We start from the raw sequence: 24,170 nt of genomic DNA on the forward strand, positions 1-24,170 counted from the left end.
CAGAAAGTGGATATTTGCATTCCAGTGATTGAGGTTAGGTGAATTTTCTGGAGATTGTAGTTGCTGGTTGGACTGAAACATTTTTAATCCTACTGAATTATTTTGAAGTAAATTACAGAGATTATATCCTCTTGCCCATAATGCTTCAGTGTATATCCCTAAAAGATATGAACTCTTTCTAACACACATCTCCTGGCAAGATAGTGCTGCTCCCACTGAAGAGTGCAAAGGCCGGCCTTTCTGCCCTGACCGGTACATCTCCTCCGCCCACACCCTTCTGGGCAAAGGAGGAAAAGCAAGAGAAGCCTGTGCCTTGGATCACTTGGAACACAGGTACAGGACGGGAAGTTGTGCTCAGGCACATGGCCTGCAACAACAAGCTTGGAAGTTCTGGAGAACCTATTGCTGCTGCTGCTGTGAAGAGATTGCCCACCATGATGTTGCTCAAGTGGCTGACTTTCCTGGCCCAGTGGGGCGTCACCTGGGCTGAACCAGGTAGGCGTCAGGAATGCCTGTGATGTCTTTGTTTTGTACTGTGAACTTGGATTTCAGCAGGTCCTGGAAGCTGCTCACAGGAAACAAAGTGCTGCTAAAAATAGCAAGGTAGGGAGGCTGTGGAGAGAGGCAGCAAGCCAGAAGCCTGAAGATTTTACCTGGGGCCAGGGATAGGATACTGACTTTGTTAATGCCCTCTGTGTGTAAGAGCCTGTGGATTGGTAGAGGTAGGAAAGATTCATGAACTCATTCAAAAAACACTGGTAGAGGGCTGGGGTACAGCTTAGTGGTAGAGTGCTTGCCCAACATGCGCAAGATCCTGGATTTGATTCCTAGCACCACCAAATAAAATAAAGCCAAAAAAATTGTTGGTGGTGGGCCTTCTCTGTACCAGATATTCATTATTCTAGGATCCAGGAAGAAGGCAGAGAGGAAGACAAAGTCCTGGTCCTCACAGATCATTCCTTCACCTGAGAAGAAACAAACAAAAACCTAGATAAACAAATACATAGTATTCCAGGAGATAAGAATAAGAAAATAGAATAGGGAGGTAGGGAATGCGGGGGAGGGGAACATGCACAGAGTGTCCAAAGAAGAGCTGTCTAAGTGACATTTGCAATGATTCCTGAGGCAGTGAAGGAGAGAGCCATGTGGATGTCAGAACATTCCAGTAAGAGGTCAGAAGATGCACAGCCCTAAAGTGGATGCATGGGTGATACGCATGAAGAAGAGCAAGGAAGTCAGTGTGGCTGGAGCAGAGCAGACAAAGGGATGACAGGGGACATCATCAATGCAAAGGGGGTAGAGGCTGGGGCCAGCTCACAGGTAACCTTGAGGACAATTTTAAGGACTCAGATCTGCTCAAAATTAAATGGGACATCATTCAAGGGTTTTAAACATAATATGATTTGACTTGGACTGTGATATTGGGAAGAGAGTGTAATGGGTTCAGGGAGTGTGACCAACTTGTCCTGGTTCATCTGAAACTTTCCTCCTTAAAGTCTAGTGCTTTGGGAATTCCCTTGGTCCTAGGTAAACTGAATAGTTTCTCTCTGCTAAAGGAGAAGCAAGAAAACCAGGGGGGAGGGGGCTGGGGTTGTGGCTCAGGGGTAGAGCATTTGCCTAGCACATGTAAGGCACTGAGTTTGATCCTCAGCACCACATAAAAGTAAATAAATAAAGGTATTATGTAATCTACAACTAAAATATATAATTATATATATATGCAGGGAGGAGGCCACTGCTGTCATCCAGTAGACGGGGTGGAGCTGGGAGCAGGTGGTAGAAGCAGGGGTGAAGGGAAATGCTCCAATCTGGATAAGATTTGGCTGTCGGATGTCTGGTGCGGTGGTGAATGCCTGTAATCCTAGTGACTTGGAGGCTGAGGCAGGAGGATCCCAAATTTGAGGTCAGTCTCAGCAACTTAGTGAGAACCTTTCTCAAAATAAAAAATAGGGCTGGAGATGTGACTCAGTGGTTAAGCACCCCTGGGTTAAATCCCCAGAGTCCCCCCAATCAAAAAAAAAAAAAAAAAGATTGGCTGTGGGAGAGAAAGAAGGATCGAGGGCGACACCACTGTTTTTTGGCCTCAGCCAATGGAAGGATCTAACTGTCCTTTCTGAGGTGGGGACAACTGAGGTGCAGGACTCAGTTCTTCTGCATCCTGGCTGGAGTTCAAAGGGTCAGTGTCTCCTAAGGAGCTCCTCTGGTCAGTCCACTTTCTTAGACACTCAAGAGTAAAAGGGACCTTGGCAAAGAACTTTGCTGGTGTGACCAGGCATCTGCAGAAGCTAGCAAGGAGGAACACCAGTGTTAGGTGGTCAGGAGGCAAGAGCAAAATGCCTGGGAAGGACTGACCTTCAGAAGCTGAGACTTAGAGGTGGAAGGTACCTCTAGGAAAATCCCTGAGAGGACTGTTCCCTGGGTGGGCAACCTGCTCAGGAGAAGGCTAAGAATGACAGTCCTCCTTCTGCCCTGGAGACAGATACCCCAGGACCCTGGGGGGAACTTGACACTGCCCGTCTGATTTGTGGTTTGGCAATGATAGAAAGAATCTTCCACTCCCTCACTCTTTCATTTTAAAATATTTTCTTACAAATCCAAATGCCAATAGGCACTTTCACCTCAGCCTAGGGAATCTCCTTCTTCCCTAATTGCACAAAGATATTCATTGTGGCATCGTGTATAATAATAAAAAATTGTCAGCAAGAATAAAATAGCTGAGTAGATTATGGTCTAACCATCTGGTGGAAAGTTTTCAAGACAATACAATGAAACTAAAAACAATAAATAATATTTAGTACAAGTCACCATTAAAATTTCTACATATATTATTTTTGCATCATACTTTCACAACAGCTTTGTGAAGTATTATCATCCCCATTTTATAGACAAGGAAACTGAACTTTAGAAAAATATCTAGCCCAGGGTTACACATCTAAGTGTCTGAATCTGGACATAAACCCAGGCTGTCCAGTTACACTCTGTGTATAATACAATGCTATATAAATACAAGCAAGCCACTAAGGAAAATAGTAAGATTTATTCCAAATCTTTTTTTTTTTTGGTACCATGGTTTGAATTGAACTCAGGGGCACTTGACCACTGAGCCCCATCCCCATCCCTATTTTGTATTTTACTTAGAGACAGAATCTCACTGAGTTGCTTAGTGCCTTGCTTTTGTTGAGGCTGATTTTGAACTTGCAATCCTCCTGCCTCAGCATCCCAAGCCACTAGGATTACCAGTGTGTGCCACTGTGCCTGGCAAAAATAGCAAGATTTAACACTTAATACTTACAATGGGTCAGACTTGATATTAGGCACCTGGCATACACTATCCTTTTGAAACTTATTTGAAAAATAAAAGAAAAAAACTTTTTAATTTATTATTATTATTATTATTATCATCATTATTAATTTGATGCAGGGTTTTACTATATTGCCCAGAATGACTTTGAACTCCCGAGCGGAAGCCTTCTGGGTGGCTGGACTTCAGGGGCATACCGCCCTGCCCAGCTTCATTTGATTTGGATAGCCTCTGTAAAGTAGGTACTGTTACCCTTATACCCATTTTGCAGATAAGGAGTCCTTGGGAGACATAGCATCTGTCTGAGATAAGCTTTGTATCTTTCTACACATTCTTTTGGATTTTTTTTTTTAAAGATGGCATCTTGCTAAGTTGCCCAGGTTGGCCTCGAACTTACGATTCTCTTACTTCAGCCTCCAGAATAACTGGTATTATAGGTGTGTGCCACTGCACCTGACTAGGATAGTAGATTTTTAAAGTATTATCTTCTCTCTCCAAACTTTCTGGGATGTACACATGTCTAATTTTAAAACAAAAGTAATTTAAAAATAATTCCCTTGCAAGTTTTTTTTTTTTCCTCTTCAGATTCCACATCTTCAAGAGAACATTGAAACACCCAATCAGAGAGCAGCCTTCCCTGCTTACCTGAAGCTGGGGCTTCTACCTCTCCCTTCCTTGGCCAAGAGCTCTGGTGGGGGCCAAGCTGCTAGTGCCTTTTCCCCACCACATACCTGTGAAACTTGCCACTTGTTCCTCAGTTTCAAATTGCAGAGAAACAGACAAGTTCTTCCAGTGCAGGTTAGCATGGTAACTGGAAACAGCCTCTCAAGTCTGAGGGAGCAGGACCAGCTGGGGAAGGGGACTGATAGCCCCCAGAGTGTCTGGCCCGAGCCTCTGACTCCTTGTCTAACTTGGGGAGCTGCTGTGAGGGGAGTAATCCAGGTGGCTAGCACAAGTACAGCAAGTGTTGGTTTTGACAAAGGAACCCTGTGTGGCTTATTTTACAGAGAAGGAATCATAATCCAAGTGCTTTGGGATTAATTGCTGAACATCAGTAGCCAAGGACTGAAATAAGAATCAGGATCCCTTTGTGGTGTGGGTTATAATATAATAAAAGACAAAGTCATAGTATCTGGGGGGGGGGCTATAGAGAACCTTGTTCAGTGCTTTCCTCTCACACTGGAGGAGACAAATCAGAGAGAGAGAGAGAGAGAGAGAGAGAGAGAGAGAGGAGAAAGGAGAGAGGGAACAAAGGGAAAAGGGAGAGTGAGAGAGAAAGAAGAAACTGAGGCCCAAAGGCTAGTTTGGCCCAGGGAATGAGCCCTGGCTAGCTTGCTCATCCCATGGCCAGGTGCTCCATAGGCGATAACTCAGCCACACAACCCACCTTTGCTGAGGGCATTCTCATTTTCATCTTCCAGATGAGGAAACTGAGGCTCAGCTAGGGAAATACCTGGCTCAAGTCACCATGGCCTATGTGGAGGAGTGTTGAGAGCCACAGAACAAGTCGGGATGAGGCCTGGCATTTTTGCCAGAAGGAGTGGTTGAGAGGTGACGCCAGCGAGCCATTAAGATGATGATAATTAAGTGAAGCTGTGTATAATTGCTGTGACTGGATGATGCTGGATTGAAACAGGCTGTGTATTCAGTTGTATATTAGACCCCTGCTGTCCAGCAATAGGGCAGCTCCTGCTGCCTCGGGTGCCCGCTACTTTTGAGTTCTTGCAGCAGGTTGAGCTCTCCCAGGGATTCCTGGAGAGTTCGCATTGGTTGGCGAAGTTCCTGTGGAGGGAGTTCCGGTTGGTGTGTGGTGTTCCTGAAAGGGCCCCTGTGGGTGGCGTTTGTGGGAGTTCGGGCAATAAAGGAGTACCTATTTGAACCTACAAGTGCCTCGTGGCCGCTCCGTTATTTTGTGCCCAGCCAGACTGCAGCAGAGGAGGCAGGATTCAAAATAAGATTTCCCTGATTGCAAATTTTATATATACTCTTGCAAAAACAACCCACTGCCCCAAACCGGTGGGTTGGATCCTGCTCTGGTCCTGCCTTGAATACCTATGTGACTGTGAGCCTCTCTTTTGCTATCTATAAAATAGGGATGATAGCAGAGGAAAGATTAAGTGTTATAGTTAAGTGATATTGTGCATGTACATGATAAGATGCTGTTAAAGTTTAAAGGGCCACATATAATAGATATACCAATAGGTATAGGTTGGTAGGTAGATAGATAGATATAGATACAGACATAGATATAAATATAGGTAATCTCCAAGGTCATATTGACAGCTAATAGCAGAGTACAGTACACTATTATCATTTCTGTTCTTGAGAAGCTGAGGCAGGAGGATCACAGTTTGAAGCCAGCCTGGGCAATTTAGCAAGAACCTGCCTCAAAATAAAAAATAAAAATACTTGGATATGGGGCTGAGGCTGCAGCTCAGCAGTAGCACACTTGCCTGGCATGTGTGAGGCATTGGGTTCAATTCTCAGCACCACATATAAATAAATAAAAAATAAAGTTCTATCAACAATTAAAAAAATATGTAAAAAAATACTTGGATATAGTTCAGTGATAGGGTGCCCCTGGGTTCAATCCCCAGTGTTGCAAAAAATTTAATAAAAATAAAAAAATAAAACCTCATATAAGAGTTTACCGTAAAAGATTTAAGCATTGCAAGTCTGTATAAAGCCTCCTAACTTTAACAAGATACCCAGGTGAGGCATCTGTACAGTGAAGTTTGGGAAGCTCTTTCTAAAAGGTAGTGTTAGAGTACAAAATTCCTTATACCTTCCTGCCTCACTCTTGGACCAGGGGTAATTACAGGTAACAGTATGGTATGTTGGAATTTTATCTCTACAAGCCATTTCTTGTTCATTATTTTATTTGATGCTCACAGGGAACAGGCCAGATATCAACATCCTCGGGCTTGGCAAAGCCAGGTGGCTTGGCTTGTCCAAAGTCCCTTGGGCAATACAGGAAAGAGCTTGGATTAGAAACCAGATGACCAGGGTTAGGGATGAAGCTCAGTGATAGAACTTTATTTAATATCAAGGCCCTGGGTTCGAACCCCAGTATCACAACAGCAAACAAACCAACACCCCCTCACACACAAACTCCAGAAAGAAACCAGATGGCCACCTCCCACCTGGGTGCTCCCACCCAAGGTCCTGGGGCCCAGATTTCTCTAACACATGCTAATTAGGGCTTAATTCCTTTGGAGTGGGGCCTGAGCCTTACCACCTGCAGTCAATTCCAAAGAAAACTGTGGTTCCTATTCGCTTATGGTATGTGTATTATAACATCCTCCTTCCCGGGCCTCAAGTCAGCCAGAATGACCTCAGCCAGGTGCAGTGGCATGTGCCTATATTCCTAGATACTCAGGAGACTGAGGCAGGAGGATCACTTGAGCCTAGAAGTTGAAGGTCAGCCTGGGTAACATAGTGAGGGAGTGGGGGGATGGGGGCTGAGGGTGTATATCCATGGAAAAGCCCTTGTCTAGCATGTGCAGGGCCCTGGATTTGATCCCCAGCAAACCACACACACACACACACACACACACACACACACACACACACCAAAAAGAAAGAAGAAAAAGAAAAAATCCCCACTGCACACAATAGTTGCAAGGATACAGTGAGGCAAGCATTTGATGGGCCAGGTGCCTAGCTGACATTCTCCAAGTGCTTCCTGGTTGACTCATCCTGCCCATGGTCTGAGTACATACTGGCACATCTTCCATATTCCAGGCACTGTTCTAGGTGCTCAGGACACAGAAGGGAACAAGACAGGCTCTGTGCTCTCATGAGCTGACACTGTACACTGGAGAATGGATGATGAGCAAGCCAGCAAGATAACTCCATTTTTGGAGTGCTCCAAAGAAAATAAAACTGGAGAAGGCCATAGCTAGTGACCAGATCAGGGAAGGTTTCTTTGAGGAGGTGACCTTTGGGTTAAGGCCTGAATGAGGAGAAACAAACAACAGTATGATGACAGGGGAAGACTGGGCACGGCTGGGGAAGACGCCCTGTGAAGAGAATGAGCCATGGCTGAGGAGGCAGAACTGGGCTTAGCAGCAGATGAGGTCACAGAGATCCAGGCTTCCACAATGAGGTCACGGGAGCCCAAGGAGGAAGAGCCACCTGCTTGGATCTCTAGCACTCTCTGCGGTTCTTTCCACAATCCTGGCCACCTCTGAAGTCAGGTCTTGGGGGATATGTGCACACACACACACACACACACACACACACACACCCAACAGAAGGAAGTGCCAGGGAGGCTGGCATGAGTTTCGGTTGTACACACTTGCTAGAAACTGACAACTGAAATGAGTCTCCATCACCAGTTTTGGAGGTGGGGAAATGTTCACTGTGAGCTGATGTCACATGGGCCAAATTGCTCAGTTTTTGTGGCTAACTGACAAACAGCCTACTTGAAGCAGGGAAATATCTCCCGTCAAGGTCAGGGAAGTGAGGAACCACAAGAAGGACAAAGGCCTCTTGCTGCATTAGCCTGGCCAAACTAGCCTGAGGCTCAGATACAGATGTGACCCACTCAGCATGTGTCCAGTAGCTGTGCCCACCTACTAATCGGAATGGGGCAGTTTGATCTTTTACTCTAGCTTAGGGTTTTGCCCCACTATAGGAATAATTTCAAATACATTAGGGATCACAATATATGTGAAAGGGTTAAATTCCACCCATTATAAGCAAAGACTCAGTTTGAATTTAAAAAAAAATGCAGACATATGTTGTCAACATAAAAAGCACATCTAAAATAAAATGGCAGGCTGGGGCTATAGCTCAGTGGTAGAGTGCTTGCCTTGCATGTGTGAGGCACTGGGTTCAATCCTCGGCACCACATAAAAATAAATAAAGATATTGTGTCCAACTACAACTAAAAAAAAGGATTTAAAAAATAAATAAAATGGAATTGTTTTTACTCCCTTAGCAATCATGACTCTCTGGGAGGGGAGCTGAGCCATAGGCTACCTCCCACCATTGACCATGGGATCTCAGACACGTTGGCCTCCAAGCCTTAGTTTCCCTATCTTTAAAATAGGATGATGATCAAAACCTCCCAGGGCTGTGGTGAGGATGACTGTACAGTGTACATGGGAGGGGTAATGATTTGCTTAATCAGTCATTTACACTTTAGTGTGAACAAGTTTCAGATCCTTTTCTGAAGGTTTAGATCAGTAGAGGTGAGCAAGAGCTCAAGAAGATCCAGGAGGAAAAGTCAAGAGAGTCAGGGGCCTGTCCTGGAATCACATGGAATATCCTGTGGCTTGGGTGAGGTCCTGGCTATCCAGCCCTGAAACCAACAGAAGCAGCCCAGACTTGGGTGAGAGATGTTGACTATGTGCTGTGAGTGACCCAGGAAGTGGAGGAGGAAGAGACAGCAGAAAAGTGAGGATATCTTAGCCTTCACCCTAATCTTAGCCTTCACCCTAATCTTAGCTAGAAGCACAGGATTTAGGGAACGGGCCAGACCTGTTCAATCCTCCTTCAATAAGCAGTCATTAAAGCTGCTCAGTCTGGGTACACATGAGAAGCCCTCTTTGTTTGACCTGTTCTTGGGATTCCTTTCTCAGTATGATGTCAAGAATATTTTTGTCATTTCATCTTCCCTTGGTTTGGAGCTGGGTGTAAAGGGAGTAAAAACAATGTTTACTCCCTTTTGTTAAGGGAGTAAAAACAATGCCATTTTATTTATTTTTTAAATCCTTATTTTAGTTGTAGATGGACGAAATATCTTTATTTATTTTTATGTGATGCCGAGGATTGAACCCATGTCAGTGAACAGGACCACTCCCAGCTGCTTGAGCTGCCACCCTGAATCCAGAATTACTGTGGGCTCACCCACACCGGAAACTTAGCCCACACTGAAATCACCTTCCTTCTTCTCTGATCTAGTACTCGAAGACTTTGTTGCTGCCCATATCCCATGGGGTTTTTGCTGGTGTTCATTAGTTATTTCTTCCAACTCATTTGGGGTACAAGTCTCCTCCAGTAAAAATTTTTGTATGTGTTCCACTGGCAGATGACAGGATCTGGCTATAGCAATGGGCTCAGAGAGTGACCTTGTTTGCCTGGAGTCACACAGCCCATAAATGGCTCCAGAGCGTGAGCACTAACCTCTATTCACTCTTGCCTTTGCTTGAAAACCAGCACCCTAGTCTGAGCATCTTGAGGGTCATGAAGCCCCATCCCCCATACGGCCACTATGGATGCTGGGGTGGGCAATAGAAAGGGTCTTGCCAAGGGGCACGGGTCAGGGATGGAGGAAGCCTTTTCTCTGCTCAATGCCATCCTGGTCAAAGCCCGGCTGTTGGGCCCTCCTTCTTGAACCTGGGTTCCCAGAGAAGGCCTCCGTCCACCAGTGCAGCATGCCCACCCCAGCCCAGCTTCCTCTGGACTTCTTTCCCATCCAAGCTCACGAAGGGATCAGCATTGAGGGAAGGTCTCTTTTCCTCTGCAGGCAAGTTCTGGCACATCTCTGACCTGCACCTCGACCCCAACTACACAGTATCCAAAGACCCCCTCCGGGTGTGCCCATCAGCAGGCTCCCAGCCGGTGCCCAATGCAGGCCCCTGGGGTGACTACCTCTGTGATTCTCCTTGGGTCCTCATCAATTCCTCCATCTACGCCATGAAGGAGATAGAGCCGGAGCCAGACTTCATTCTCTGGACGGGGTAAGAGCAGTCATGACAGAACTCCCCTTCATGGGGCACCTTCCAACTGGGTCCCTTGTCCTCATATTCTCTTTTAGTTCTCCCATCAGTCCTGTTTCAAGAACTTAAGTAATTTGGCCAAGGGACCCTGGCTGATTCCAAAGACTGCCCTCAACCTCTGTGTTCTGGTCCCAGTGGATCACAGCCTTCACTGGAGCTGGGGACAGGGATATAGCCCATCTGGGCGCCTGAAGGACTCAGGTTTTAAGCTAGGGAGGGATAAGAGAGCTACTCCCTTTGTGTTTTAGGGACTCTAAGCCTGAGAGATCCAAATCCAGGGAAGGAAGAACGGATGAGGATTGAAAGTGGTCCAGCTTCGGGGCTAAGTGTTCTGGTCAGCTGCATGCCACCCCTGGGCTTCCTGGTGGCCCTAGAGTACTTGCGGGTCAGGGTACTACTTGTTTTGGGGAGAGCTGGAGGGGTGATTCCCCTCAGCCACAGAGACTCACTTTCTGTTACTCTGACAAGGATGCAGCTGTAAGACCATCAACTTTCCTGGGCACTTGTCCTCCTCCTCACTCAAGGGCTCCCCATGCCCTTGCCCACTCCCTCATTTGGTGGGTCAACCTGTCACTTGCCCTGGGGTAGACACTGGGGATTGGGGATGGCAAGCACAGACTTGCCTTCAAGGAGCTCACAGTCTTGCAGGAAATGCAAAGAAACCTCCATTTATCACAACTTCCCAGTGAGGAGAGAGGGTCACCTGGGGCATATGGGAGCTTCACAGGACACTTGACCCATGTGGTAGGATTGGAGAGGACATCTTACAACAAGTGGTGAACCAGGGGAGCTGGGGAGAAGGGCTGGAGGGAGCTCAGACTTAGTGTTCATCTGCCAGCTTCCATGGACACTTCTGGAGGGCAAGATGAAGCCCACAATGCCCCTGGCTGTCCTCATTTATAAAGAAGTTTGCTTCTCTGAGACAGCTGCAAACCCTTGCAGAACAGCCCATGGAAATTGGATTTGTTTTCTGTGAGACAAAATAAAGATATTGTGTCCATCTGTAACTAAAATAATAATAATAATAATAAATAAATAAAAATAAAAAGGGCTGGGGATGTGGCTCAGTGGTGAAGTACCACTGGGTTCAATCCCCAGGACCAAAAAAAGAAAAAAATCCAGCATAAATGATTCCATGTCATTCCTGGCCTGTCCCCAAGGGTTTGTCAGGACTAACAGCAATTTTTACTGCCTTAATGAGGCTATCAGAGACATGGTAGGATGTATTATGTGTGAGCATAGCCCCTGGGTATTATGTGTGAGCATAGCCAAGCTGACTGCATTCAAATCTTGGCCCCTCACTTTCTAGCTTATACACTTAGGTACAATTTCTAACCTTTTTGTTCCTTGTTTCTTTATCTGTCAAATGGGCCTAACAATAGAACCTATGTTGTAAGGTTATTATGAGGAACAAATGAATAGATATGGCTATTGTATTAGTCTGTTTTATGTTGCCATAACAAAATACCCAAGATTTGGTACTTTATAAGGAAAAGAAATTTATTTAGCTCACAGTTGTAAAGATTCAAGAGTGTCATACTGGCATCTGCTCAGCTCTGGTGAAGGCCTTCTGGCTACATCACAACATGGTGATGACATCAGGGTGGGAACACATGTGAGAGTGGCAGTCACAAGAAAAGACAGGAAACCAGAGAGACCAGGAACCAAGCTCGCTTTTTTATTTTTTTGTTATTGGGGGACTGAACCCAGGGCACTTTACTCTGTGCTATATCCCTATACCTTTTTATTCTGCATTTTGGGACAGAGTCTTGCTAAGTTGCTGAAGCTGGCCTTGAACTTGCAATTCTCCCTCAGCCTCCCATGTTGCTGGAATTGTAGAAATGTGTCACCAACTGGCAAGCTCACTTTTTTTTTTTTTTTTAATAACAACCCACTCTGGCAGGAACTGGGGTCCTGCGAGAACTACATTAATACCTCCTGAGGGCGCACACCCATGACTTAATTATCTTGCAGTAGGGCTCCCAATCTCTTAAAGGCTGTACCATCCCTCAACATTACCACACCGAGAACCAAGTTTCCAGCACACAAATCTTTGGGGGACACACTCAAACCATATCCAAACTAAGCACAAGCCCAGTACAGTAGAGCACTCCGGTAATCCCAGAGCCTCAGGGAGCTGAGGCAGGAGGATCACAAGTTCAAGGCCAAGTTCAGCAATTTAGTAAGGCCCCTAAGCAATTTAGCAAGACCCTGTGTCAAAGTAAAAAATAAAAAGGGCGGGGCTGGGGTTGTAGTTCAGTGGTAGAATGCTTGCCTAGCCCATGTGAGGCACTGAGTTCAAGCCTCAGCACCGCATAAAATAAATAAATAAATAATAAATACATAAAATAAAGGTATTGTGTCCATCTATAACTAAAAAAAAATTTTAAATAAAAATAAAAAGGGCTGGGGATGTGGCTCAGTGGTTAAGTACCACTGGGTTCAATCCCCAGTACCAAAAAAAGAAAAGAACCCACCATAAATTAAGCCAGCTGTGAGCTCTTAGTAGCAACAGTAGCATTAGTGGTTAGCATTAAGCTAATGAACTTCCCTGGGTGAGAACCTGGACAGCCATTGCCTCACTGTTCGGTCTAGCCAAGAGGCCTCAGGATATAGATTGTCTGGATTACCCTGCCTCCTGCTACCCTCCCGGAACTCTGCCTGTCACCATTCTCCTTCCTTCTCCCCTCACCCTGCTGAGATTTTTAGGTGAACCCAAGAATTTAGGTCAGTTGAATGGGGGACAAAATGGCCTCGGCATGCCCTAGAGAAGATCTGAACCCTGCACAAAACAGAGATGCAAACATGTTTCTGCAACGATGTGATTCAGCCAATGGGGGCCCTCACCAGAAACTGCACCAGACTGTTTGGACCACCAGTCTCCAAAACTATGAGCTAAATAAACCTCTTTTCTTTAGAAAGTAATAATGCTAATAACTAATATTAATGACAACCTAACAGATGCTGTTAATACATTATGTATGTTATACATACACATGTGTGTGTGTGTGTGTGTATATATATATATTTTTTTTTTCATCTCTATTGAAGTCTCATCAATACTCTGAGTTGGTGCCTATTATCCCCTGTTTTAGAGATGAGCTAGGCTGGAATTGTAGCTCAGTGGTAGAATGCTTGCCTGGCACACATGAGGCACTGGGTTCAAACCTCAGCACCAAACAAACAAACAAATAAATAAATAAAGATGAGCTAATAGAGGCTCAGAGAGGTTAAGAACCAGGCCAGGGACCTACAGCAGGCAAATGGCAGAGCCCATGTTAGAACGCTTTTCTGTCTCTGCTCCAGCCTGACCATTCCCCTTCATGTGGATATGTGAAGCCCAGTTCCACAACTTTCTTGTCACTGCAGTGTTGTCCCTTCCTCTTCTTTTGTCCCTTTCTGCGTTTCCTACCCCCACTGTCTCTGTGGTGTTTTTCAGTGATGACACGCCTCACGTGCCCAATGAGAGGCTGGGAGAGGCAGCTGTGCTGGAAATTGTGGCGCGCCTGACCAGCCTCCTCAGGGAGGTCTTTCCAGGTAAGACTCTGCCATTGATTGGTCCCTGAACTCCAGATAGTGCCCGGCACAGGGGCACAACAGCAGCAGTGAGGCTTTTCTCCTCTGACCATGATGGCTGCTGCCCAGGTCCTGTGCCAGGTGCTTCACAGTGACCATTTCTTACCTTCTGCACAATCCTGCAAGGGACGCGGAAGGAGATGCCTGTGTTTTACTACCTTCTGCTCCTTCTTTGTGAACACTAGACTCAAACCTTTCTCATTTGTCTACACTTTTGTGGTGTCTTTGGGTAAGCATCATGTGGCTTACACACATGTCCTACTGTGTCCCTGGAGTCGGCATTTGTTGTCTTCAAACCGTCCAGGCTGCCAAGGCCTCTGGGAAAAGCTGATTTCTAGCCAAGGTGCTGTCTGTGTGCTTTCAAGGCCTTGTGAGCCTGGCAGAACAGACAGGGATGGAGATGGAGTGAGGCAATGACTTTGGGGCACATAACAGGGAGGAGAGGGTCTATGCCCCATCTCATGTTGAATATGTGTGTCAGGGGCTCTGCCAAATGCAAGGTCCTGGGGCCTGAATCCAGTCCACAGGCTGCCAGCTGGGGATTTGAGATAGCTGCCTATACCCTCTTCAGTTCTAGTACAGCTGCTCCTTCTAAAAGTCTTAGTCATGGGTCCCCAGAATCCAGATATGGAACAATGATAATAAAAATAAGTAACAGTTGCATTAATAACTGAGCCAAGTGTCCACACTGAGAATTTCACATCTTAGCTCATTCATTGTCATGATAGTCCCAGAGAGGGAAGCTCTTACCTGCTTACCTTTACTACTGAGCCTTTGGGTCAAGTCCACTGGTCAAGGTCATGTGGCAAGGGTGAGGCCCTAAGTCCTAATCTGAACTCTGTTCTTATCATCACTCCCTCTGCCTCCTCCCCTTAACATAAAACAACTAGGTCAAAGAGATGCCTGGAAGCTTCCAGCTTATTTAACTCAACCTCTTCCAGTTTATTTAACTCATGCCCAAACCAGATGCATTTGGGCTTATTTATCTTTCAGCAGATGTTACTACTTAGGATCAAACCAGGACATCCTCCTCACCCAGCAGCAATAGGTACTATTACGCCCAATCATACATAGGGAACTATGGCTCCGAGCTAGTCACTTTCTAGGGAAGAATTCACATTCAGGTCCAATTTGAGCCTCTTTCCTCTGCTCCACGTGGAACTTCTATAATAGAAGTGAAATAATGAATAAGAAAATGTTTTTTTTTGACTCTGATTTAACACACAAATATAAATGATAAGATTTTGTAGTCTATGTCACCCTGGCACATTTATTAAATTTCCTAATATCTAAGATGTCACTGACTAAGTGATATGTCATTATTTTATGTATGGCCAAGTTGAGAATGGCATAGTGGCTTTCTCATGACCATCATGGGAAGATACAACTCACTTTTAGAGATATTAAAATGAGACCAGAATTGAAGAGAAGAAATGAAACATCATCTTATTGGAGAATTATAATAACAGAGGCCAAACAGAACACCCCCATTTTAAATAAGTAAGGTCAAACAATTTGTTCGAGAGAAAGTAAGGGTTCTGGAACTGTAGCTCAGTGGTAAAGCACTTGTCTAGCATGTACCAAGCCCTGGGATCAATCTCTAGCACCCCAAAAATTATTTTAAAAAAAGAGGAGGAAAGGACACAGTTAGAGATTTCGTGTTCTATATCACCTGTATGACCACCAGTCACTGAGGACACTGGCCCTGCCTTGCTAGCATGCAGGTTTATAAAATTAAAAACAACAACAAAAACCAGAACCTAATTCTTACTCTGCCACATTCTGACTGGGTATTCTCATCTAGACTCTGTTTTCTTCCTGTGAATAAAAGAGAACACTGGGAACTGTCTCTGCCCCCTGGGCTGTTATGGTGATGAAAAAAGGTAACCCATTTACTCATTTGATTAATCAACAAATATTTATTGAGCATGTACTATGAGTGAGACACCACTATAGGGGCTGGGGATAGGACAATAAACAAGATACCAGGTCATGCCCTTGATGGAGCCATCATGTCCAGTTGTGCCAAGGCAGTGGGGTAGGTTGCTGAAAGGCCATATGAAGTCTTGCAAGACATGCAATTTGTTGGGGGAAAGTTTACAAGAGATGAGTGACTGCTCCAAGGAAGTTCAGAGGCGACAGGCTGTCAGATAGCACCTCCTCCCTCAGGGCACTTTGTCAAGCAGCGCCTCCTCTCCCCTGTGGCATTTGTCCAGTGTCCTGTCTGGCTGAATGACACAGATCCTTTCCACAGTACTCTCAGTTCTGCACCTGTCCCACTCAGAGAGGAGTTTTATATTTTGGGCTGCAGAAGCAGTGACATCATCGGCATTAGCTTAGCTTGCCTGTCTGATCAGCATCCTCAGGGGCAACTGTCCTGATGTAAGTGCAAGAGAGCTTTCTACTGAGTGCCCTAGTCCCCAGTGTGTGTAAGAGAAAGCCAGTGTCCTTCAAGATATATGTATCTGAAACTTCTGGCTGAGGCTTCCTGTCATTGTTCCCTTAACTTGGCTAGGTTCTTGGGAACAGAAAGGGAGCATTCAGGGACATGATGTTTCACTGTTGCCTTTTTCTTTAGGGATGATACAGGACCTTATGTTTGCAAAGAGCCTGGAACTTGGCAGGAGTTAAAAAAAAAAAATTGAAGAGATTCCTTCCCTTCTCATCTGCCTTTGGGACTCTGGGGTTTGTGCTTTTTCTTAAAATAATTCTTGCCTTTTTTTCCTTCACTTTTTTTTTTGCAGAGCTGGGGATTGAATCCAGGGCCTTGCTCATGGTAGGCAAATGCTCTACCACTGAGCTGCACCCGCAGCCCTTCCCAGGATTCTTAGTGGCTGTTGGCATGTACTTTAGAGAGCCGCTTCCAGGCAGTTAGGGTAAACCATTAAACAACCGCCTCCTGATGCAGAGCTCTTTGCATTTCCAGATCTTGTAGGTTATACATGGCAATGGGTTTGTTAGAGGCATTTCCCAGCCTGGAATTGAAGGCTTCTGTTTCTCACGGTGGTTCAAGGTCACTCCCTGGGATGTATCAAACTTGTATATGAGCAAGGCCCATGTCTCTGAGAACAAGAGGGTCTCCCCCTTGTTCTAGAGGAGTTTTTATTCATTATCAAATATTTGTTGTGCACCTACTGTGTGTCAGACATAGAGCCTAAAATAAAATAAAAGCAGTAGTAAGGCTGTTAACAAGGAGGAAATAAGTCCGCTGAGCTCTCCTATACCCACTGTACATATTCACAGGCCAATTCCTCAGGGAGGCATCTCCTAATCCCCTACTTTCAGACCTTCATTATCACTCCCATAGCAAGTAACCTGCCCCCCCCCCAACCCTTTTTAAACAGCGCTCATATCTCTAATTACTCAGTACCTAGTAACTTACTGTGCTGCAGATCCTCTGGGACTGCGAGTGAGAACCTGGTTCCCAGATCTATGCATTGACACATAGTAGGTGCTTAATAAAAATTTGTTGACTTCATGAATGTGGGAAATTTCTAAGTCCTCCCAGAGTGAATGAGGCTGCTCCCCTAACAGTAAGATGGATCTGGAATTGACAAGGTATCAAGTGGCTGATGATGATAATGAATTATTTAGACCCTCCCACTTTCCCCTTATCATCTGGGGCCTCCTTTATGACCAGAAAATTTTCTGCTGGGAATGGGTTTAGGGGCTGGGATCAGGCAACTCACTGCTCTTCCTTCCCAGACTTGATCAAAGTTCAGCCAGATTTTATCAAATGTGGTTTTTTAATACTTATTTTTGTGTTTTCTTCATCTGTTGTTGTTCTATCCCATCAGCTCCAATGGCCAGTAGTCAACTGAAAATGGCTAACTCCATCAAGTCTTTTACATATTTAAAAAAATTTTTTGCAGTTGTAGATGGACAGAATGCCTTTATTTTATTTGTTTATTTTTATGTGGTGCTGAGGATGGGAACCCAGTGCCTCACACATGCTAGGCAAGTGCTCTGCCACTGAGCTACAGCCCCAGCCCTCTTTTGCATATTGTAAAAATATTTCTTCCTTTCCTCCCAGACACTAAAGTCTACGCAGCTTTGGGAAATCATGACTTTCACCCTAAAAACCAGTTCCCAGCACAGAGCAACAACATCTACAATCACGTAGCAGAATTATGGAGACCATGGCTTAGTAACGAATCCGTCACTCTCTTCAAAGAAGGTACAAAAGCCATTTGCTACTGTAAGGAGCACTTACTGTATGATCTAATTTCATCTTCACAACAATTCCTTGAAATAGGTACTGATTTTATCCTTATTTTACAGATTAGGAGATTGAGGCCTGAAAGTATCAAATCACTTGATTGAGGTTGCACAGCTTAGCAAAGGCAAGCTTGAGAGCAGAATCCAGGACAGACTCCAAAGTTTGCGCTTTTAACCTCACAGTATTAATGATGATCATAAGCCAATAGATATTCAGCATTTACTGTATGCCAGCGTCTCTTAAGCACAGTTCTAAAATCTTCACAGCAACCCTAGGAAGGAGCTGACCTTCAGCTCAACCTGGTTTGACCCTTGCCACCATTGACATTGTGGCCTGGATGATTCTTTCTTATAGAGGGCCATCCTCTCTGAGAGTATTGTAGAGTATTTAGTCTCAACCCTGGCCTCTACTCACTAGATGCCACTCACACACCAGTTGTGACAACTAAAAATTTCTCCGAACATTGTCAAATGTTCCCTGGGTCAAAACTTTCCTGGTTGAGAACCACTGGTCCAGAGACCCAGCCAGCCCCAGGGGTGCCTGACCCTTTTCTTCCCTTTCCTCTGTCTCCGGCTGCTGGGACTCCCCATGGGTCTAAACCAACCACAAGTCTGCAGCGCAGAAGCCCATTGCTTTAGTCTGAACAGGTCAGCTCCTGGAACAGATAGCTGAGTGGAGGAGGGTCAACAATGGATCCGAATGGCAAACACATTATTATTATTTCCATTAGAAGATGAGGAAATTAAGGCATAGAGAGGTGAAGTAACTTTCTCAAGTTGCACAGCTAATGAATGACAGAGCCCCTGGTCTTACTCCTCGCTGCCCCTGGGAAGGTGGGAAGGAGAAGGTGGGAGAGTGAGGTGGAATCCGTCAGGAGCCCCCTTCAGGTTCTCCCTGTCTGTGACATCCTAGGTGCCTTCTATTCTGAGAAGCTGCCAGGTCCGAGCAGGGCGGGGCGAATCGTGGTCCTCAACACCAACCTGTACTACAGCAACAATGAGCAGACAGCTGGCATGGCTGACCCGGGCCTGCAGTTCCAGTGGCTGGAAGATGTGCTGACCAATGCGTCCCAGGCTGGGGAGATGGTGAGTGCTCCTGCTTCTTTCTCCCTCTCTTCTGGGTTACTTCCTGAACAAGTTTCCCACTTGGCACAAACTCATCTGCCCACACTGAGATGCACACATCTTAGAAGGGGCCGCTTCTACTCCCACAACAGCCCTGTGGGCTAGGAGGGTCCTGGGTCCTGGAGCCTGTGTAGATGAAGACCTTGAGGCCCACGGGAACAGTGATGGTCCCAAATCACCCAGTAAATGATGGAGCGGAGGTAGAACCCCAGTCTCTAGACCCCAAGTTCAGAGCTCTTTCCACTGCTACTACACCACCCTGGCCACCTGTACTGTGCACTAGATCTCAGGGGGATGCCCTGGCCTTGAGATATGTCCATCTAGTCTGCTGGGATGGCACTTCAAGGACTGGCACAGTGTCTCATGTGCCTGAGTTCTTGCATTGCCCAGAATGTCCCAGGAGGATATCACAGTTGGTGCTCATGAGCACTCATGATGCCAAGCTCAGTGCTTTTTATGGATGATCTCATTTAACTCTGAAAACTCCACCAGGTAGCTGCTATTCCAGATGAGAGACAGCTGACACTCAGAGAGTGACACAGCTGGTGTCCAAGCAGCAGTTTGATTCCAAAGCTCATGTTCTTAATCCTGTCCCCTGTTCTGTCTCCTGCAAAGGTGGCGGAGTAGCCAGGGATTATTAACCAAGTGACTCAGGGAGTGTAAGACATGAACATACATGGCTCAAGCTCTCTGAGAAGACTAGTCTTAAAAGGAACAGGAAGGCTTCATGGAGGAGGTGATTTTGGAGCAATGTTCGGAAGTAAGGGTAGGATTTATAGAAAACAAAAAGTGTTCTCCAGTTGGTACGCATAGCATGGACAAAGACACAGAGGTGGGAAGGCATGTGGCACACCTGTTTTGGGGTATAGAGCAAATGTCAGGGGAGAGAATGGGAGGAATGTCAGGGACGAGATTCTTGTGAGCTGCCACCTGCCTTTGGGGGAGATGGGCAGTTTTTTTTTTTAATATTTATTTTTTTGTTTTAGATGGACACAATATCTTTATTTTATTTTTATGTGGTGCTGAGGATCAAACCCAGTGCCTCATGTGTGCCAGGCAAGCGCTCTACCATTTGAGCCACATCCCAAGCCCCGAGATGGGCAGTTTTAAGAGGTAGAAATGAGGATCCGGAGAGAACATCTCTGTCCCGGACACCTCTTCCTTGCAGGTGTACATTATTGGCCACGTGCCCCCCGGCTTCTTTGAGAAGACACGGAACAAGCCGTGGTTCCGGGAGGACTTCAATGAGGAGTACCTGAAGGTGGTCCGGAAGCACCATAGAGTCATAGCAGGGCAGTTCTTTGGGCACCACCATACCGACAGCTTCCGGATGTTCTATGATGATGCAGGTACTCGATCTGGAGGGCAAATGCCAGCATGCCCCCCTCCTTCTCTCACCAACCTCTCTCAGTCCCACTTTCTCTCTCCTAAAAGGTGCCCCCATAAGCGTCATGTTTCTCACACCTGGGGTCACCCCGTGGAAAACCACATTACCCGGAGTCGTCAACGGGGCCAATAATCCAGGCATCCGGGTGTTGGAGTATGACCGAGCCACACTGAAGCTTCAGGTCAGGGGCCCTGGGTCTGCTGGGGCCAGAGGAGGAGGGTGGGAGGGACTTCCTTAACTCTCAGCCAGCCTGCTTACCTGCTGCTGACCCTTGAGCCTCAGGAAGGTCAAGCTACTTCCACTCTTCTCATGATCAGGTTCAGAACCCTGGAGCTGCCTGCCACTAAAGCAGGTCAGTTCTTCCCCAAATCCCCCTTCGTCCAGGATGGTTGCCATAGCCTCCTTCCCTGTCTTCCTGCCTCCCACCCTGACCTGCATGTAATAACCCATCCACTACACAAAAAGAAGGGATTCATCTCTCTGAAGCACTGCTTTCATCCACATGAGTGGGATGCCTTGGAGCAAGCCTGATATCCCAGCAACTTGGGAGGCTGAGAGAGGAAGATAGCAAGTTCGAGGCCAGCCTTGGCAACTTAGTGAGGCCCTAAGCAACTTAACAAGACCCTGTCTCAGACATAAAAAGTGCTGGGGATGTAGCTCAATGGTAAAGTGCTTCAGCATTCAAGCAATCCCAGTAACAAAAACAAACAAGAAACTCTCCAAATGGCATTCCAGTGCCCTCAAGACAAAGTTGGATCTCCTTGGCTTGGTATTTGAGGCTTCCCACACTCTGATCTCAAGTCCATTGCCCACTTCTTCCCTAATACTGAGTAGGCTCTAGGCCCTAACTTGTCAAACAAGCCCTCACCTCCTAAGATGGCTATGATTGTTGAAATGCCAAAGAAATACTATTCCTTCATCTGTTCAACAAAATGTTGAACATGAAGCCTCTGTGATATGTCTTGTTCTGGCTCAGGAGATGCATATGACAGCTAAACAAGCTTGCTGCCCTTTTAGACCTGATGTTCTTTTTTTTTTTAATATTTTATTTTTTTTTAATTATCGGCAGACACAACATCTTTGTTTGTATGTGGTGCTGAGGATCGAACCCGGGCCGCACGCCTGCCAGGCGAGCGCGCTACCGCTGAGCCACATCCCCAGCCCTGAGACCTGATGTTCTGACAGGAGAGAGATAATAAATGAATAGGTTAAAATTGAGTAGGGACAGAGAGTAGAGCCAGGAAGAAAAAACGGAAGGAGGAGAAGGGTAGTGATGGTAAAGGGTTTTGTGTGCTCTTAGGAGGAAAGGGTCATAGGTAAGGTGACATTTGGGTTCTGAATCAATTGAGAGATTGAGCCAGGTGGACATCTTGGGAAGACAAAGGGAACAGCAAGTGAGAGGCCCTGGGGTGGGAACGTGCTGGGCGCATTAGGGGAAGAGCCCAGGGTGGCCACAGTGGAAGGCACAGGGAAGAGTGGAAGGGGTGAGGCCAGGTCATGCAGGGCACAAGGAAGACTCTGAATTGGGAGGGTTTTGGACAGAGCAAAAAAAATATTCTGATACAGTTTTATAGAATCACCACGTATGATGTGCCAAGAACAGGTCACCAGGGCCAAGGGGAGAAGTAGAGGGGCAGTTAGGACATAAGTGTCACAGAAACCAACTGCAAGATGATGGTGGTTTGGGCCAGGGTGGTGGAAGGGCACTGGTGAGAAGTGTCTGATCCTGTAGGTATTTTGGAAGCAGAGTAGCTAGAATTTGCTAGTGGACTGGTGTGGGATATGGGGCGTGTCAGAGACGAATGGAGGATTCTGAGGCATTTGGCCTGAGCACTGAGAAGATGAGGTTTCTGGTTACTGAGACAGGGTGACTGCAGGAAGGTGAGGTTTCAGAGAGAAGATCCAGTTTGGCATCCAAGTAGAAATGGCTGGGAGAAGCCAGGCATGGAGGCAACTGTCTGTAATTCCAGTGACTTGGGAGGTTGAGGCAGGAGGAACATAAGTTTGAGGCCAGCCTGGGCAAATTGATGAGACCTTGTCTCAAAAATAAAAAAAATAAAAAAGGAAGGAAAAAGCTAGTTGGAGGAGGGCATTTACAGTCAGGGACAGGATGAAATCATTTAGGTTCTTGATTCTCCTGCAGAGAAAGAAGCCTGAGGAATTTTAAAGTGTGGCTTGGGGCTAGGGTATAGCTTAGTGGTAGAGCACTTCCTAGCATGTGCGAGGCCCTGGGTTTCATCCCCAGCAGTGTAGCCTATTGTCCACGTTGGCATTTAGCTTCTCCTTTTGTAAGTACAAGTGATAATGTAATGTTCCCAGCTTGTCAGCTCTCATCCATACATGGCAGATCTTTGGTGGCCACAAATTTAACTGGAAATGGTCTAGGACCTTTCAGATTCTAGACCTGAAGATGCTTCTGGGCCCTAAGGAGTCTTGCTTGAATGTATTCTACATCCCTATCAACTACAGTTCTACAACCTCTGTCAACTGGCTACTCCCTTCTAGAACAGAAAATGCAGTGGGGTAAACAACCTGGGTCCCAATTCTACCCATGCCACTATATGACCCTGGTCAAGTGAATTAACTTCTTTAGGCCTTCCATTGCCTCATTAGTAAAATGGGGGTAATAAGCCCAGTTACCTCATCAGAGGATGTCTGCCAAGCATACCTGGTAGGTGGCTACACATTCACTAATAGCAGTCATTATTACGACTATAAAGAATCTAGGGGTAAATGCAAGGTATAGAATTAGGGGTGCAACTAAACAACTGCTCACCTGACCCTGTGCCCGCTCTTCAGGACATGGTGACCTACTTCATGAACCTAAGCCTGGCGAACTCGCAGGAAAGCCCACGCTGGGAGCTAGAGTACCGGCTGACTGAGGCCTATGAGGTGCCAGATGCAGGCACCCGCTCCATGCACGATGCGCTGACCCGCATCGCCACCAACCAGGGCACACTGCAGCGCTACTACGTCTACAACTCAGTCAGCTACGACTTGGCATCCTGTGGTGAGCCTTGCCGCACAGAGCACGTGTGTGCCATCCAACAGGTTGCCTTCGAGGCCTATGCCACCTGCCTACAGGCTTTCGCCACTGCGCCTGCGCCCCTGCTGCCACTCCTGCTGGCCTCATATCTGGGCCTGCACGCACTGTTAGCACGGTGACTTTAGTTGTCCCCGTGCTTAGCTCGCCTTCCTCCTGGCAAATTGGAGCAGCATCACCCCCTGGACTGCACCCCCATTTCCCCGCATCCAAGGGGAGTAAACTAGACTGGGACTGCCGGATCAAGAAAACGAAGCCCCAAAGACTCCTCCAGAAGCACATTTCTTTAAAGTTTCACGTCTTATCCACAAAACAATGCTCATGGTGCATTTTATTCTGTACATTATTCCTTTTAATATGTAAATGATGTTTAAAGTGGGTCACTTGCAGTTACAAGTGCACTCAATCACCTGACGAAATGAACCACCATGTCCGTCCTGTGCTCCTGGTGTATCCCCTGCTCAAGTCTAAACTGAGCACCTGTAGTTTGCAAAAATACCGCATTTGGGGTCAGAATATGTCTTTCCCTCCCCGCGCCCCGCCCTCGTTTGGGTTTGCAATAATGTAAACGTAAAGGATCATGGTTGTTGCCTGGACTTTAGGTTCTAGTTTTCCCGCCATTCTCTCCTTCTGGAGTCTCCAGGCTCCTGAATGTAAAACCAGTCAATTAGAAGCCAGCCAAGCGAAAGGCATCGGTCTTCCCGGCCCTCGCAGCTCCACTGAGCTGGTCCGGGAAACCCCAAGGGCTGGCGACAGGACCAGATTCGGGGGCGCCATTTGGGATGCGGAAGG

General features: G+C 46.3%; 1 protein-coding gene across 1 annotated transcript; it reads left to right on the top strand.

The window, feature by feature from the left end:
• Positions 1-434: 434 nt before the first annotated feature.
• Positions 435-23,500, top strand: Smpdl3b (sphingomyelin phosphodiesterase acid like 3B). Its single transcript, XM_026391591.2, has 8 exons — positions 435-495; positions 9,777-9,990; positions 13,469-13,566; positions 17,639-17,782; positions 18,737-18,909; positions 20,117-20,297; positions 20,383-20,516; positions 23,135-23,500. The coding sequence occupies exons 1-8, from the start codon at positions 435-437 to the stop codon at positions 23,498-23,500; spliced, it is 1,371 nt and encodes a 456-aa protein (XP_026247376.1).
• The last annotated feature ends 670 nt before the right edge of the window (positions 23,501-24,170 follow it).

The sequence above is a fragment of the Urocitellus parryii genome, chromosome 11, assembly GCF_045843805.1.
Source record: "Urocitellus parryii isolate mUroPar1 chromosome 11, mUroPar1.hap1, whole genome shotgun sequence".
NCBI classification, from domain to species: Eukaryota; Metazoa; Chordata; class Mammalia; order Rodentia; family Sciuridae; genus Urocitellus; species Urocitellus parryii.

Coding starts and splice junctions, on each gene's coding strand:
- Smpdl3b (XM_026391591.2), top strand. CDS start 435: ATGATGTTGCTCAAGTGGCTGACTTTCCTGGCCCAGTGGGGCGTCACC. Junction 496..9,776: donor CGTCACCTGGGCTGAACCAG/GTAGGCGTCAGG, acceptor TTTCCTCTGCAG/GCAAGTTCTGGCACATCTCT. Junction 20,298..20,382: donor GATGTTCTATGATGATGCAG/GTACTCGATCTG, acceptor CTCTCCTAAAAG/GTGCCCCCATAAGCGTCATG.